Below are 18,368 nucleotides of genomic sequence, written 5' to 3'. Positions count from 1 at the left end.
CTGAATGCGAGGTAAGGGATTTCAAAATCAATACTATACATTCAAATTATAACACTTCTGGTTGTATTCTAGAAATCATGTACTATTCCTGAAAAATTGTTTCTTAAAAGTAAAAGGCCCTTTTTTACTTATCGTAGGCCAGTAAAAAAAATATTTTTCGTAGTAGTAAAGTATTGACATTGTGAAATTTACATATTTTATTTACATTGTAACCATTATAAATATATAAAAGTGATTTCAAGGTTCAACAGACGCAAACTCACTAAATATATTCTTTTAAAAACTATGTACAGTGCTCACCATTGCCATTCAAAAATATACCGAGCTGATTAATATACGGCCCCGCTGATACAATCATTATCTTGCCCGGGGCCAATTCCTTCGCCACTTTGGGTTGGTTCAGCAATATCGGCATGAACTCATTCATCAGATCTATATACAAGCTTGCGGTATCGTAGAACGACGTCAATGGCGCTAAATGGGCAGGCAGCGGTGTACTGCACTTCTCAGAATACTCCTTCTCTGCCAATTGAAGTTGCTTTTTGTAGTTGTCCGCTTGGCATAATTGATGGAACTCACGGAATGAACGTTGCATCATGCCTTCCACTGATACTGTTGCCGCTCTAAAAACAGATTGTATTTTATCATTGCAGAAGAAAATGTAGGAATGTCTCACATACGCTCCTAGTATCATTAATCTGTATGGGTTTTACCGATCGGCAGTTAGTGGCCATTTTTTTTAATCTTTAACACACTTTAAATAATTATTAGTAATTATAATTTTACTAAACACATTGTAGGCATTATCTGAATATTAGTAATAAAAGGTAACCTTACCTCAACAGGCTGAGGATCATGGCGTATGTGAGTCTGAACTGCGAGGAGAGTTTCTGCGGCGTGCCCATCATCATGCCCTTCAGCGTGACCAGGTCTGGCACGCCGTCCTTGCACAGGATTATCACTGTACCAGTGTCGTCTAGACCTAAATAATACAATAAATACGAAAATGTAGCAGAATATTAGCAATGTAAGAACTGGATACTCAAGGCAATTAAACGTTAATAAATAACTTAACTTATGGTTGCTTTGATAGTTATAATTTTGGTCACGAAAAATTAGCAAAGTTAGTAACTGCGAACCTTATGCAAAGAAGCGCATTCCTAGCTTATTAGTATTTTTTTGCATTTACACGAGTTGCGTAACAAGATAACCTGGCACATAGCTGCTGCTGTCAGCAATATCAGTGATACGAGGCCCATGAGCTTTAAGTTTCTCTTGGCCCTACAATAAATTTAGTGGGCGCCTAAAAGTTCACACTGCCCAGAAGGGCCACTATCAAATTTTGATATAGGCCCTTTAAGGCAAACTACATCACTGACAATAACGAAAATATACGTTCTTAGCTCTGTTAAAAGGACGTGAGATAGACTCACCTCTCCCGGCGCGGCCCGCCATCTGTATGTACTCTGCGGGCGCGAGCGTGCGCCTCTGCACGCCGTCGAACTTGGTGACCTCGTCGAACACCACGGTGCGCGCGGGCATGTTCACGCCCATCGCGAACGTCTCCGTCGCGAACAGGATCTTCACCTGCGGAAATTAATCACGTTATATTATAGTTGTATTAATGCTTGTGAAGGAATAAGATTTTATATTGAAAAATATATTTTTTGTGTTTTATTTTTTTACATTAATGCTTGCGAAGTAATAAGATTTTATATAGAAAAATATATTTTTTGTGTTTTATTTTTTTACATTAATGCTTGCGAAGTAATAAGATTTTATATAGAAAAATATTTTTTTTGCTTTTTTACGTTATTAAACCCAGCATCAACTAGGCTCGCCGAGGCGTATCGAATCGAATCGAGTAGTATTAATTAGCTAAGTTCATGTACTATAGAACTATGCCTATTAGGAACGAGTCCATCCCGCACACAACGCGTCCTCTAATGACTGACTCATTCTGATCGATTACTATAGGTACATAATGGACGAATGTAGAATAAATATGAAACAATTCCTTGCGTTTCTGCTCTAGTAAAATAATAGTTAGAATTTAGAATTCGGTTTGTGTCGAAATTTACCTTCACAGAACGTTCGTAAATCAATTAGGCGATGGTAAATATTTAATACAAGCTTTGTATATATACACCCTTATTCATAGACGTCTTTTATCTAAGAAAAAAAGTCTGTTTCGCAGTGCTGACGGCATGGGAGCCTTCGTAGTGCGTAGACATAGGGCCGTTGTGATTGGCTAATATTGAGATACAACATGAATCTAGTTGGCTGTCAGATAAACAAAGCTGAGAAGCAGACTTGTTATCACAGTAATGCTCCGTCCTTTGATAAATAACGTCTATGAATAAGGGTGATCGTTTTTAAGAACTTGTTGTATACTGAGTCATTGTGGGGTAAAAAATATATCCCAAAAAGTAACTTACATAACCAGATTGGAACAGCATTTCGACGATTTCCTTGAGCAGCGGTAATATACCGCTGTGGTGGACGCCGATGCCATTTTCCAACACTCTTTGCAGTCTTATTACCTACAGCATAAATATGGTATACATTATTTTTTAAATTAAAAAGAAAAATGTTTTATTGTTGGAACAAATTACACACTAATAACAATAATATTATACGCTAGCTACATTGTTTAAGTCAAGACAGGTAGCCCTCATCCAGCTTCTTTCTTCAGTAATACCTTAGCATTATTGCAGTGCTGATTTTCACTGACCTAAGGTGATATAAGGTTATTAAATCGGTGCGCCGATTAAATATAATACACACATTATAAAATAACAACTACCAATGTAAATATGTGCAATTTAAAATTTCTCTATAATATTGCGAATTACATTATTGAAATTTAATAATATTTTATTTTATTTTATTTTATTTTATTTTATTATTAAAGTTGCATCAACTAAGTAACACCATCAAACCTTAACAATAGCATAGATTACAACAGCTTTTTGATCAAATGCTACTTATACAATTATAGATGCAAACGACAATTCAAATTATAAGTAACAAAGCATTATTACAATTAAATAAAATTAAACAAGATCTAAAAATTAAGCTATACTACAACAAATATAAATAAAAAGAAAAAAAAAATAATTAAAACGAACAAAAATACACTATTAAATTAAATTAAGCCATAATATACTAAGTATACATATTTACATCTTGTTCCTACATGTTGCAGCCATCTAACAATGACCGAAAAATGCGATTCGTAAGTCGATGTCGTTTAATATTGATGTTTCTGATTGATCGACATCCGGCAGTCACGTGTTAGTCTCTCAACCAATCCGATTAACCGCCATTTTCATAACAATCCTAATCGCTTTTCTCGATCTATTTCAAAAATGGACCGATTAGAACGAAGTTTTTTGAAATGATTTATTTCGATTGGTTCATTCACGGATTCGGATTAAAGATTGAGATTGGATCGGTTATTGAAAATGGTTGTAAAACGATACGGAGTTGTGGAGTGTTTTTTAAACACACAGGTAACGAAATATTAAACCCTTAAATAATGTCCGACTTATTTTGTTACAATTTAAATCTTATTTTTGATATATTACCATCGACATAAATGATCAACATACCTGTGGCAGTCTTCTATCGGGCTCTTTCAACCTTTGCAAGCATCTCTGGAAGAAAGAACGTATGTGTCCCTTCTCTTTTGCGGTGGTCAAATCAACTGACACCAGATTTTGTGCATTTTGGTCACATCTAAAATATTTTTGCAATCTTTATACACAGTTGTAATTTTGTTATCTCTGCGGGGATACGCGCGTGAGTTTTTTCTATTATCTATTTTAGGTCGGTGTATTTAGAGTGGAATTGGTATTACTTGTTAAACTTTCTTCACAAATACTAGAATTAATTCATTAAACTTACCTGTTACGTGAGAGTGTGAATGCGACCACAGGGAGCTTGTCCTTTTGCTTCAAATGATCGATAAAGGCTACCCACATGGTCTGTTCTGCTTTTGAGTTGCTCATTTGCTTTCCACCTGTTTTTTACATATTGTCAAATTTTAAATAAGCTAATTATTTAATTTATTTCGATATGTTCTTGCATAGCCTAATATCAAAATTTACCTTTTGGCCCAAAGCTCTTTTTATATTCATTTTCTCTGGATTTCTTAGCTGCAACAGCTTCGTTGTATCCCCTTAGTTGGAAGTTCCCATCTTGGTCCACTACCATAAATCTCTCGTGTTTTGATTTGCCCCCAGATCCTAAAATATCCGTGATTAAAATATGACATTAGTAGTAGAAATTTAATGGATATATTTTTTGTAATTTAATACAGATAATTGGGAATTTAATTAATTGGATTGGGGGATATTAGGTCTATCTCCAGGTGGGGCATAACTTAGCGGGAGATTTTCTAATGTACTTAGCCTAGGATTAAATAACCTTGCGAGATTCACGTAAATTGATAAGCCTTGCACTGTGTCGAATTTATTTATAGCTTCCATAAGTATAGGCCTCTCAAGTGTGCCGCCTTGCATGTTATGCGTGCAGGTGTCCATTCTTCAGGAGCTACAAAAAGGTCCTCGATTGCAACTATGTCCCTAGACCGCGGCCTAGGTAGGAGACTATTGACTAATCCGTCACTGGCCTGTCGTAAATACTAAGTCAATTTGAAAGTGTGTGGCACCGACGGCTACCCAACATTGCAGTCATGATAATTGCGTCACATTTACCTGTATAAAGATAATGGCACAGCGGCACGGGTCGCTTCGGCGTGGACACGACGTACACCATCCGTTTCTTGGTGCGGCCCACCCAGTCCGCGAACTGCAGCGTGTTGGGCACCGTGGCGCTCAACATCACTATACTCACGTGCGCTGGCAGGAGGATCAGCGCCTCCTCCCATACGTAGCCTCGCTGTAATGATTATAAAGGGGACTTCACAATGGGAAAACATTATGAAAGAAAGAAAAAGAAGGAAACAAAAGGATTTATTACGAAGATAATTTTATGAATTTAAAAATAGTAATAGTAATGTAAATTCGAGTTTGTAGTTATATCGGGCAGTCCTATATTCTCCACACGTCATAGAAATCTGCGTCGATCGTCAATTCACATATAAATCGCTACAATAAATCGATACCGTGTGTGGCTGACTAGGACTCATAGTTCATATAAAGAAATTTAAATGTAAGGTCATCAATGTGAGATGTGATTATATCTCAGAGTATATAATATCGTTCTCTACTATAATTTCAGGCTTTGTTCGCAGTTCCATCCGCGTCATGAATTTTGTCAGAGTAAACTTAATTATTCCCTTATTATTACCAAGGGTCATATGTTGTGCCATTATGATTTTAAGAACTTTTAGGATCAATTCAATAAGTATAATAGGTTTCCCCCATGCCAATTAACATAGACTTTTACATATCACAATATTGTAGAACACATACCTCAGCATTATTAATATAGTGCACTTCATCAAATATCACAAACTCGAGATCTCTAGTGACATCGGAACCACAGTACAACATTGACCGTGAAGATCTCCCTCGCGGTCATCACCAGACAGGGCGCTTTGGCGTTGATTTGTAAGTCACCGGTGAGTAACCCAACCTCACCAAACAACTTGTTGAAGTCATTGTACTTTTGGTTGGAAAGTGCTTTTATTGGAGAAGTGTAGATGGATCTGCAAATAAAGATTATATATCTATGGTAGAATTCTAAACTCTACTGTCTCCAGAAACATAGTTCAAATTTACTTATATTCCTTGGGGAAGTACAGCATTTAAATATAAATATTGTTTATTTTTAGACTAATTCAAGAAAATCTTATAGAACACCAGATACAACATATATGGAGCCTACATTTATAATAGAAGATATAACTACAATACTTGCCTAGTGCAATTTCTTCTTGACATAGCAATAGCGTATTCAGCGACAACTGTTTTACCGGCAGACGTGTGCGCCGCTACGAACACGTGATGTCCTTCTTCTAGTTTCAATATAGCCTAAAATTAAAAAAAAAAAAATTGCAATAAATATGTTTCATCTCTCTATGGGTGATATTGTAAAAGATTGTATTTTTCAAAGCTCTTATAAATAATATTATGCAACTATGTGGCTGTAGCTGATATGACTGTGCTGTCCGTAGAAGATGCCTGTATTTTTTCCGTTTGGCACTTTCTTTTGGCTTCACTTTGCTTAACATCAAGTGCAGTAAAGCCACTTTACCAAGCTGTGTTAAAAAATATATAACAGTTATATTGCTTTAATGGATATAAATGTGTAATAATGATCTTAAAACCTGTTTTTGGAAATTATCCAATTCAAATGGATAGCTATGTGCCATATCCTTGATTTTCTCTTTAAACTCGGCACAGGTTGCGACACATCTATCATCTCTGCCCACTCTGTGGATGTCACCCCACGGTCTGGACAGCTGAGGAGGTGATGTTCAGAACTGGAAGCTCAGGCATTTCCACTGGTGGTCTGATCACTGTGTCTTCAAGGAAGTTGTCATTGTCAGATGTGTCGCTTGAAAATTCAAATTTTTTGACAGGTTTTGCTGGTTTCTCTTTTTTAATTTCTTCATCATCCTTCCAGAGATCTATAAATTGAAGACATTAATACTAAATAACTACAAAACTATTTTAGATTATAGTGCAAATTAAGGTTAATGTCAAAATTAAAATATTTATTGTATATTCCAAAACTTTCTTTTGGAATTTTCAACGCTTTAAGCCCTATATTATTTTAAAAAAAATTGGGAGATAAAACAATTAAAAAATATGGTGAAATAACATATTTTTAAGAACAAGGTTGTACTTAATATGCTATGAAAATTTCATTTTGGTTCTTGGTAAAACAAAAGATTTACCAAACAAATCAAAGATGTAAATTCTTTACTATTGACTACTTTAACAATATAATTACCCACTAAATGTGTGTTATTTTCAATGACTTCTTCAAGATTAACTTTAATACTGATATCAAAGTTTTCTTTGTTTTCAGCTTTTTCTTTTTCCTCTGCCTCCTGGTCCAGGAGAGTGAAGCCATCTTCCGCAAACAAAACACACTCCTTGGCCCCAGGAGCTATGGTCAAGATGTCTAGAAGGCATTATTATGATTATTGTACATAAGTTTTCCATAGAGATATGTTAATTGGTAAGTTATGAGCAGTAAGTATATAAATCGTTTTAAAAGTTAGTTATTTTTATTAAAGTGTGTGAATGACTCAGTATTTTTTTCAGCTTTCAGATTGTACAAGACTGACAGTATTACATATTAAATATTGAAACCAATTATAGTAAAAAACCTTTATTGACCATAATTTTTGTTTATTGCTTTGAATGATGAGACATGCTTGCCGTACGCATGATGGTAAGCAATATGACCCTCCATAAACAGTAGAAACACCATCCAACACCTTGAATTACAAAGTATTGTTTGGCAATTCACTGTGCTCGCCATCCTGAGCCATGAGATGTCAAGTGTCATTATATCCAGTACTTACACTGGCTACAATGTCCTTCAAACCGGAATACATCAGTGACTACATGCTCTTGCTTAGCAGCAGAAATAGACATTGCGGTGGTACCTACCCAGGCGGACTCTCACATAGGAGAGACCTACCAACAGTAAAGAATTTTCTTAATTTACAACTCAAAATAGTCATGTCTTTAGTACGGATTTCTAATAGTATAAGTAATATTAACAAATAAATAAATCATACTGTTTACCTTCACCCAAAATTTGCCAGGCTCATGATTATCCAAATCAATTTTAATGTCAGCATGTTGCATTGTTCCTTCCAAAATCTTTTGCAGTTCCTCTTCAAAGCCAGCTGGTAAAAATGGACTTTGTGTGGTTGTGCCTCTAGTGGCGAGGCTGGGAGGCAGGGGCGCCCGTGACATTGTGGGATTAGTTTCATCATCCTCCAAAGGTATGTCTATCTCTTCTACACCTGATATTTCCCCTGTTATTGGATCTCGGACCACCTACAAATTTTACATTGGTAGTCTAATTTAAGAGATAAATACTTTATGAATTGTTAACATTTAAGATATGATATTTCTTATTTTATTTATAAACATTTGAAATAAATAATTAGAAGGTGCTTACTTCGAGTGTTGTTTCAGGTCCATATTCATCAATATCGAATAAATACAATGAATCGGGATTGCTCTCTCGATGCCAGTGTGTCTGTGAACGCTCCCATTTGTGGATCGATAGTTTTTCCGGATTTAACAAATACTCTTGAACCCAGCCGTTTAAATCTTCTAATATAGGTGGCACCTAAAATTTTCATAAAAACAGCTGTGAAGCTTTGAATACAGTTGATAGTTCATAATTGACAATGCTAATTACCGAAACGTCTGAGAATTCATCCTTAACGTCCTGCGACATTTAAATAAGTTTTATTATTCTATTTAAAAATATACAAGTAAAAAGGTATATTTGTCGGCAGTTCACGCGTATTGAGGTTATCTTGTCAAAATGTCAATATTTTTGTATTTCTGTAATTCCCTCTTTGTTGACAAATGCAATTTGTAGCATAATCAGTATTGCTATTTCTTTCCTTTCCGTAAGTTCAGTGAGAGATAGAATAATTTAAGATCATAACAAATCCAACTATATACAAAGCTTACAAGAAAAAAGTCATAATAATCATGGTGATTTTCAGGACATAGAGTAAGTAATATACTACGTAGGTAAGATCATACTTCCTATTGTGGACAATATGTAAATTATATCTAAGTATATTTAAACTATATATGATAGCCTAGTTGGGTGTGGAACGGACTGCTGAGACGAATGTCCGCAGGTTCAAATACCAAGGGCACACACCTCTGACTTTTCTAAAAATCATGTGTGTATTCTTTGTGAATTTATCGTTCGCTTTAACGGTGAAGGAAAACATCGTGAGGAAACCTGCACATCTGAGAAGTTCTTTATAGGAATTTCGAAGGTGTGTGAAGTCTACCAATCGGCACTAGGCCAGCGAGGTGGACTAAGGCCTAATCCCTCTCAGTAGTAGAGGAGGCCCGTGCTCAGCAGTGGGCAAGTATATAATACAGGGCTGATATTATTATTATATATTTAAACTCTGTTTTACAGCTGTCGAATACTTGCTTTATTTTCCCGATTAAATACAAAAGTCACACTCTAATCTATTCTCCCAAATAAATTATAATAAAATGTGTATGTAGGTATGTTACCTACCTGTTCTGCCGTGATAAACGCAAACTATATACAACTATATTTAACTGTTTATAAGATAACTGTCAAATAAAATTTACTTGATGCCCTATTCATACTATTGGCGAATAATTTGTGCGGGAATATATAAATAAGAATTGTAAGTAACAAATACTCCCGCAACCCAAATGAGCTGTTTACTTGCTTTATTATTCTTCTATAACTCGTCAGTATTCAGTATGTATCTAAATCAGGGGTGAAAACTATGAAACAGGGCCTCAGTTTATCTTTCTTCTGGGAAATTTTATCCTTTTTTTTTTCTTGTGACATCTAAATTATTATTATAATTGATGCTTTATTACTTTTATAATAAGCTTTATTTTTCACTGGCGACTGGCACCTCTGGCGGGATAAATTGATAGTTTTAATTTTAGTTGCGTTAAATACTTATATTTTCTTTTTCTGGCATAAATAAGCTGCGTATTATTTATTACTAGGTGTTACCTTTTGACGAGGGAGGGGAAGATGGTGAAAGACGTTTCTTAGCATAAAAGTCTAATTTTGTACTGTGTAGGTGCTTTATCTGGTATACGCTCACATCTTCAGCTCCAAAGGGCTAGATAGAGGCGCAGCTAATACGACCTCATTTCTTGCTATGATGTGTATTGTGATAAGGGTCGAGCTACTTCTTCTGAATATTTCTACTTAATATATAATAGTTCCACCATAGTGATGAGACCGTACAGTAAGTAAAGGCGGTAGCGGGGAGGTCTGCGTAGTACCAGATATTTTTTCAGTTCCTTTTCGCATCCAGTCTTCAAACCGTGGGTATCGAGCCGGGCGACCAACGTCCGAAGGTTGTGTGGAAATGGAAAACGCCACCTACTGTGGCATCGCCCTGGACTAATTCGTCGATCTCTACACTTGCAGCATTTCTAATTAAGCTCAACAGATTGACTCTTTTTACTGTCATAATCTCTGATAAATCTCTGAACCGTTCTAGGAACCGTTATCCTGGCAACGGAATTTAACTTCGGTAAAAGCTACCACTACTACTAAAATATGATAACTCACTAAGGTAATAATTTTGGGTAAAAGTCATACCTGGGATGTTAATCCTCATGTTTTTATTATCGATTTGCAATAAGTAATATGTGTATGTGAGTCAGTGAGCCTTGGCGGTCAAGGTTGTCAGGCAAGTCCCTCTAAAGCCAGACCTCGCATGCACGATCGTTTCTTCACTCAGTCCCTAGCACAGTCCGCAACGGACGGCCATCGGCGCACGCGTCGCGTCTTTTTATATTTTATATGTATTTATAGTGGGAACTTATATGATGGCGTCTAAAAACTATACCAGTGGCATTGTTCTGTGTTTATTTTTATTAATTCTAAAAGCTAGTAGTTTAGAATTGGTATGTATAATTTTCGTTCCTTTGCTTGGTTTTGTTGCGCATTAATATTTATTTAATTTATAAATACGTAAGACTAGGCAGTATGGTCGTAAGACTATAGCCTGTCCTCTAAGGACGAATTATAAAAAAAAAATAAATAAATATTTAATTTATTTTTTCGCATTATACTTATAGATTAAAAAAAAAATTGTTTTAAATCATATGTTGTTGTCGGTATTTAATTTATACGCATTTAAATATATAGACAAACTGATTTATTTATTTAAATCATACTTAATACAACGTTTTAGGATTTTTATAGTGTTTATTAGGTGTAGAAAAATAAATAACACTTTTTTCGGTTTCGATCTCAGTTTCGATAATGTTGTAGTTAGGTATGTAAATATTTTATTCCTTTAAACGAAGATATTATTTGAAATCTACATAATAACATAAAAGTAGATGATTAATGAAGCTATAAACTAGCACGACAGCGTAGCAGATAAATACAATTTTAGATTTTGTATAACAACAACGATTAATAAGGGCCTGTAAAAATATTATCCTACATATCTAATAGTTTAAAATGATAAAGTATTAGAACCAATTATTATTTGGTGCGTTTATTATAATTACAGGAAGAATATTAATAATCCTATCACTTTCAACGATTAGGTAAATACTTACAATTAGCACTCGTATAAGGTATATAAAACATATAATACTTAATTACTCTGATTATAATCTGGTAAAACCTGTTACATGGTAGTTATAGGAGAACATTCGATATGACACTTTTAAATACAAATTTATTTGTCAGTCGATATGTCGTATTCTTGTTAATGCAATAATGACAAAGTATCGTAATTTTAAGAGGTACAAGAGTGTGTTGTAAAATAAAAGTTAATAAGTTAATTTTCATACAAAGGCACTATGGCAATATTGAGAAAATACATGGTTATTTTAAATAAGATATTATAATTCGTGAGAGAGATGAGATGAGAAATTGTATTTTTCAAATGAGTTTCTAAAGTTTCGATTAATTTTGTTCACGTGGTTAAGAAACTGCATGTGTGGAAAATGCAAAGTTGAAACGGGAAGTTTCGCAACCGGCTCGCGCGTGTCTCCATCTAGCTTGCAGCGTCTAGGCGCGTTTCCGTTGTAAAATAATCTAGTTAATACAAATGCCAAAGTTTATGTAGATATTTTGTAGGAGTAAACATAGGAATTCTTGAAGTCTGAACGGATATAGATAAAATTTGGCATACAGATAAACCTGGTAGAACATAATATTTACCGTAATACTTTTACCCCCGAAAAGTACACAGTAAGGTTTTTATATCCAGGATTTTTTGCGAAGTATTTTTATTTTTATTTTTTCATTATCAACAACACACACAGCCATTACAGGATACATCCAATTTGAAGTAGCGGGACACTTAACAACATCATAGATCATTCAAACAAAAATATAAATGTAGATATCATATTTAAATAGTTACGACGTAGACTATTCTAGAGTCTTACATAAGAAAAGAACAACGAAATGAGCAAATCGCAGTCAATAATAACGTGATGTACGAACTACCAACCGTCTATATTTTGTTTTATACAATTAGAAATTAAATCTGAAATTAATGGTAGAGTTTTATACCCTTTATGATTCAAAGTTAAAATGGTGTTATCGAGTTTAAGAATATTTAGTACGTCTTTAATCAAAACGTTGTTAAAGGTTACGAAGCTGTAAGCTTTTTTCCTCAAACAAAGCCTTGTGGCAGAATGAAGTCATGCAACCAATAGTTTAAGTACCTATGTTGATTCAACAACATTGTTGAAGTTAGGATTGGTGAGACAGAATTTGTGAACTTTATTTACAAAAAAAGTAATCCAAGGAAATTAAGTATTAATCTATACACATTATAAAACAAAGTCCTCTTTTCTGTTTGTTTGTATGTTGTTGATGGTTTCAAAATTTACTGAACGGATTTTTATGGAATTTGGTATGAAGATATTTTAAGACAACTTTCTATCCCGGGAAAATTCATAGCGGGTATTTAATCCGGAAAACCCGTTCACACGGGCGAAGCTGCGAGCAAAAGCTACTTCAGTATATTTATTAAATATATCTTTTGCACAGTTTCCTCATGGGTACCTCAAGCTATTATTACCACCAATATCATTCCCATCAGCACATAGAGAAGTAAAATCGAAATACCTTGGCTACAATTTGTCACAGGCCAATGAACGCGCACGTTAACGTTCAAAACATCACATACTGTTAGAATAGTGTACAATTGGATAAAATTACGTAAATAATAAGTCTAGTAACGCATAACAACGGAAACAATTCTGAAGCTCTGCTGGGCAGTCGTGTCACGGACGCACGTAATTGCTGAATGCAATGATGAATAAAAATTGAATTTTATAGGAAAGTGATGTTACCTGCTTCGGAAGACCATGAATCCATTGGCGGTCTTACGTAATCCATTGTAGACGTAATTTTATTTAATTGAATCTGTTTGCATGTTTATTGTTTAACGTAAACAAAATCAGTCTATTTTTGAAATATTAAACTTGTTAAAAAAACTGCAAAAACTTGTTTCGATCGATTACTATATCGTGTGCATGAAAGTACACACAAATAGGCATGTTTTCATTATATTTGCAAGGATAAGAAATATTAAATTAATGGCCAATTCCTATTAACGATCCTAAATGCTACCGTCAGATCCATAGCAAGAATGGACCAATCAGAACAAAGTTTGTTTGACATGTTTACAGATGAGTTCTTTTCATTTGTTTATTCTTACCGGTAATGTTAATTAGCAGTTGATATATTTTAATGGTATTGGTCGTAAATGATTTCGAAAGAATAATAGATAGGTAGCAAAAGAAAATTAATTAAACTTTGACATAATTGTTTTAATCTCTACATTAGTGGCGCGCGTTTGTGTCTTTTCTTCAGAAGTTTAATCATTCTTAATTGCGAATTCAATGAATGGTTTACAGTTTTGTTTGATGAAAAATACTTAAGTTAAATTATTTGTTACTACTTGAATTAAGTTTTAAGAGTGTAATGTATGTAGTAATGTAGAAAACGGGTAAGAGAGTCACAATAATAATACTATAATTTTCGTCACATGAGAAATCATACTGCTAAATTAATTACTGTTGTATTAATGCTTTGGTGCCTTCAAAGAGGAAGATTGGCGATTAGAAAGGGATTTCTTCGGTCTCCTACCTCCTCGCTGACAGTACGAAATGCAACAGGAAAACAGTCACATCAAGTTAGTTCTATGTGAGATAGTACGTACCATTTCGGTCGAGTTAGTCCATAGGAATGCACCGAATACGCGCCCATGCACGGGAAAACATTTACCGGGGCCTAAAGCACGGAATTGAGTGTGTATACCTCTTTGTAGAAAATACGCATTGAGGCCTATGAGGGCTTGCGAAAATTTTCCCACCTTCTCCCCTCCGCCAATCCTAAAACAGGGTTCCTATCCTTCTCCCACAATTTCTTCCCTCATATATTTCCTCCCAACTCTCTTCCGGGCTCCTGGAGTCTCTAACCGGGAGAAATCCAGTATCTGATTCGCAGGTTTACCCTGGTGTCGACTATAGAGACGCCTATTAAAAAAAATAGGTCTATAGGGAAGACAATGTCACAAAAACTTATACGTCATTACGTAATCTGTTTTACTATTGAACCGGAGTAATTTATTATTTACGCAGTACTTTAAAGATTGATTTGATTTTATTATCTCACATACCTAACGTCTGTGTACATATATAATTATATCCGGGTTCGACTTTGAATTCGACAAAAAAACTATCTAGCTCAAGCGGTTGATCGTTGTGCGCAGCGGGCGCAATTCGTGTAAATTAAAAGAACCGAAAAGCATGCAATACACGTATATGGAATAGAATATAAAGAAATATATCCAGAGGCGGCCTGGAGGACCTTTTACGATCTTCCCGACGAAACTGTTAAAACGGGGAATTTGTTTTTGCTTTCGCCTGGGCCCTCGTTTCGTTTAGAGCTGCCACTGGATAAAAATAGGTTTGGTTTATTACTATAAATATATGCTATTGTTTACATTTTACTTTAGAGCGGTAGAAAGTATCTGCAGCGAAATACAAGTTCCTTAAAAACTGCGCAATTATTGGTACATATACCTACGTTTTTCCTTTCGAGAATGATATAACTTAGTTGCCGACTTTAGTTGGATTCCTCAGTAGGTAAGCTCTTTAAAAAAATATTTTATGATAGGGCAGGAATATTACCTTTATTTTGGCATACTTAAATCAAATTGTAGACACTGGTGATCTTAATTATCTCCGATGTAATATCTTGTCTTATTGTTGTCTATAACTGGATAGTATAAAATAATTCCTTGTTTTTTTTATTCTTGATGTATCACCAATGGCGATCCAATAAAAGAAAGTATAGGAAAACATATTTTTCTAATTTATATTATGATCGGTATGATGGTTATTGTATCAATCAATCAATCAACAATCGTTGTAGGTCGGCACAGCAATAATGATAATATGGTCAAGTAATATGGTATGGTCATGTTTACACTCTGCAATCTCCGTGGTTCAATATTCTCGGTACTCAGCTTATCTAGCATGCTTTGTGCACCGTGGTAATAGATTTCCACATTAGGAACAGGTAATCTGGTGAAGGGTTCACGCATGACTTATACTATACCGGTTTAGTAAGCTATACATTATACAAATAATTATATCGGGTAATGTATGACATATCGATGTATTGAACAATGTTATTCATGTATTGAAAACTTGTTTCAAGGAAGTTAATATCTCACGCTAATCTTATGCAAAATAATAGTCAATAGCAGTTTTGTATTGCCGTTGGAAAGAGCAAATATTTTATTAACATTTTGCAAACTGCGACAACAATGAAAGAATTAATGTTATTCGGAAGCATAAATTTGAATATGAATTTCACAATATATTAAGAAAATTACAATATGGCATTTAAGTGATAATATTAATTAACATTTAGAAAGAAACTCGTAAAACATCAAATTACATTAATATTCGAAATTATTAATCGTATTTCATAGACACCATATCTTTAAAATAGAAGCATATAATAACTTAATAAGTCAAGTCAATACTATTCATGTAAATAAAATGAATATATAATTTTTTTCATTATGTTGGCAATAATATGGCCGATTCATCCGTACAGGTCCTTGACAAGCTACCTAATACACCTGTTAGATTCAAATAACAGGCAAAACAGCGAATTACAAGGCTATTCCGTTCTCCTAATTACACTATAGTGGACTTGCAACTATATAAAATATTACTACACCTGGCAATAACTTCATTGTTGACAAAAACACCCATAAGCAATAAAGGATGAATACTAAAGATACTTAGTTAAAATTGTGATTAATTTTTTCTCATTGCGCAACATATGTTAGATGAGAATAATGTCTTTCTTCATCTAATCTTCAGAGGCTATATAATTTATTTTATATAATAAATCCACATAGTTGGATTGGTATCCATTACATTTTATTAATGATAAATAATAGCTATTTATTCGTTGATACTGTAATATATGTTCATATTTAATGGGGATAGATTTTTTTGATTATATTTTAATCCAAACGAAATTGCATCTTGTTTGTGAATCATACTTTAAAACATAATTATTTAATATTCGAAATATATAATGTTATTGTAGCGTCATATCGACGTGGAATATTTATATACCTACTGTTTTACCTTTTATAATATTAAGTATAATTATAGTACACTGCTTGCGGATGTTTATAAGTGATATGCTGAATATAAGTTATCTTTAACATTCTTATTAATACTTAAAACGAATTATTTCTACATTAATAAAAAATCGACTAAAATGTTCTTAAGATATGTCGTACTACGATCACAGTAGACTACAGATTACGTCTACGACGAGTTTATAAATATTAAACTTTATGTTGAACTCCAACTTTCACTTTTTGTTTGCCAAATGATCATTGCAAAATTTGATTCAAATAGTCATTTATTATACCTGGATTGAAATTTTGCAGTTAACTTTTTCCCGAAAGCATATGCTTTACTACTTGGCGTTAATAAGTAGATATTATTTATCAAATACGTTGTCAGTTAACATTATCTTGCCGCAAATAATATTTTAAGTAAATGTCAAAGATTATACTATGATTATATTGCCTTGCTGTATTGTGTTATTTTTGTTCAAATACTACTTGGCTGTGTGTGACTGCAGCCTTATGCATTAATAACTCCTAAACATCTGTGGAAACACACGGAATATCAACAAAAATATTATGCACTTCGAGAATATTTACATATGTATTAGCATAACTTTGATGGTCCTTTGCATGTTTATTTTTTCTCATCGGCTGTGCAACTGAAGCTCTATTTATTTAATTTTGTGTCAACTAGGTTATAAGTGATATACGTAAATAATTATAATATTATTCAAGGATATAAAACAGATTACTTCTAACATTATAATTGCTAATATCTTAGATATTTATACTGTTTGGTTTGTCTTAAATCGTCTTTTTCACGAAAAAAAGCGAATAATTCAAGCAAGCGTTACATTATCTAGTAACTAAAAGCCTACTAACAAGCCTTAGTTATTAACCTTCTTAACAATAAGTCTTTCTAAAATTCAATTACTGCTGTCCGATACACGTACTGTTCAAGGACAAGGTTTAAAAAAAAGCAATCAACTAATACATACATAATACGCTATTATATGATTTAATTCCATGGGCGTATGTACTGCGTGCGTATATTTCCAACTAAAATACGCTTGTGATGATAGTGTTGTTAGTTATTATTATCACATGTCAAAGAAACAATCGCGACCCGCATCGTGAGACACAAACTATGTTGAACGACCATGATGCATGCAAATTGCATATTGCACACAACGTTCCTAATGAGTGATAACCGATTGCAATGATTTTGTAACAAATTCTGTTAGTAAAGTATAGGCATACCTTCAGGTAGATAATATGTCTATAGGTAGGCAAATTAAAATCTATATTTAGTACGGCTTGTGTGATTGTGAGTTAAAATATCTGTTAATCGTATCCATGTACTCTTGGTCTCTCGTGGCTCGCCGGCGAGCCAAGACAGCTACATGACATTTGCGTGTGTCACGGGATTATAACCTTATATACTACATAATAAGGTTATTTTTCCGTCACACGCGTAGCTGTCAATGTTTGGCGGCAAACATTCAGCTACCTGTACATATTTGAAAATAAAATTTTGACAAGTCATGACGGGTTAAAATGTTAAATTATTTGCGGATTTTATCACGGTAAAATAGTTTTATTTAATGTCTTCATTCGCTTAAACATAAGAAATCTTTATTAAAATCTAACCTTAAATTATTAATGTATTCCTCAAATTTTTATGCTATAAAACTTAATCTTCATTTAATAGAATATTTGAGACTTAATAATGTAATTGTTTCAGCACGCAAACCGCGCCTGCATTATTGGCGTGCGGTTTCGCGGGTCTCGCCACCGCGCGGTACATGAAACAGTATGGCGTCAACTTCACCTTGTTTGAGGCATCGAGACACATCGGCGGTACTTGGAGGTTCGACCCTCACGTTGGCATAGATGAGACGCTGCCGCTGTTCACTAGCATGTATAAAAACTTAAGGTAAGCTTGTTTTAAGAGAAAATATTGAACTTAGGAGTAATGGGACGAAGATTGCAACTCGTAAGTAGCCTTGGGGTTCCAAAGGTC

At 34.1% G+C, this 18,368-nt stretch overlaps 2 protein-coding genes across 2 annotated transcripts in view; one reads left to right on the top strand and one right to left on the bottom strand.

The window, feature by feature from the left end:
* Window positions 1-18,368, bottom strand: part of LOC115445009 (helicase SKI2W) — a 46,600-nt gene that overhangs the window by 7,163 nt on the left and 21,069 nt on the right. The window contains 15 exon segments of the mRNA XM_037438305.1: window positions 301-623; window positions 838-982; window positions 1,434-1,587; window positions 2,439-2,543; window positions 3,615-3,741; window positions 3,910-4,024; window positions 4,113-4,250; window positions 4,722-4,905; window positions 5,442-5,528; window positions 5,530-5,677; window positions 5,890-6,002; window positions 6,299-6,369; window positions 6,372-6,417; window positions 6,420-6,601; window positions 6,928-7,101. Of these exon segments, the coding sequence (XP_037294202.1) occupies window positions 301-623; window positions 838-982; window positions 1,434-1,587; window positions 2,439-2,543; window positions 3,615-3,741; window positions 3,910-4,024; window positions 4,113-4,250; window positions 4,722-4,905; window positions 5,442-5,528; window positions 5,530-5,677; window positions 5,890-6,002; window positions 6,299-6,369; window positions 6,372-6,417; window positions 6,420-6,601; window positions 6,928-7,101 (2,112 nt within the window).
* The window catches only part of LOC115445006 (senecionine N-oxygenase-like), a 52,968-nt gene continuing 45,017 nt past the window's right edge, over window positions 10,418-18,368 (top strand). The window contains exon 1 of the mRNA XM_037438307.1: window positions 10,418-10,604. Within this exon, the coding sequence (XP_037294204.1) occupies window positions 10,524-10,604 (81 nt within the window). The 5' untranslated portion in view covers window positions 10,418-10,523. The remainder of the gene's footprint in view (window positions 10,605-18,368) is intronic.

Source organism: Manduca sexta, chromosome 13, assembly GCF_014839805.1.
Source record: "Manduca sexta isolate Smith_Timp_Sample1 chromosome 13, JHU_Msex_v1.0, whole genome shotgun sequence".
NCBI lineage: Eukaryota > Metazoa > Arthropoda > Insecta > Lepidoptera > Sphingidae > Manduca > Manduca sexta.
Note: the sequence above shows the minus strand (reverse complement) of the source record. Positions and strands in the feature narration are given on the sequence as shown.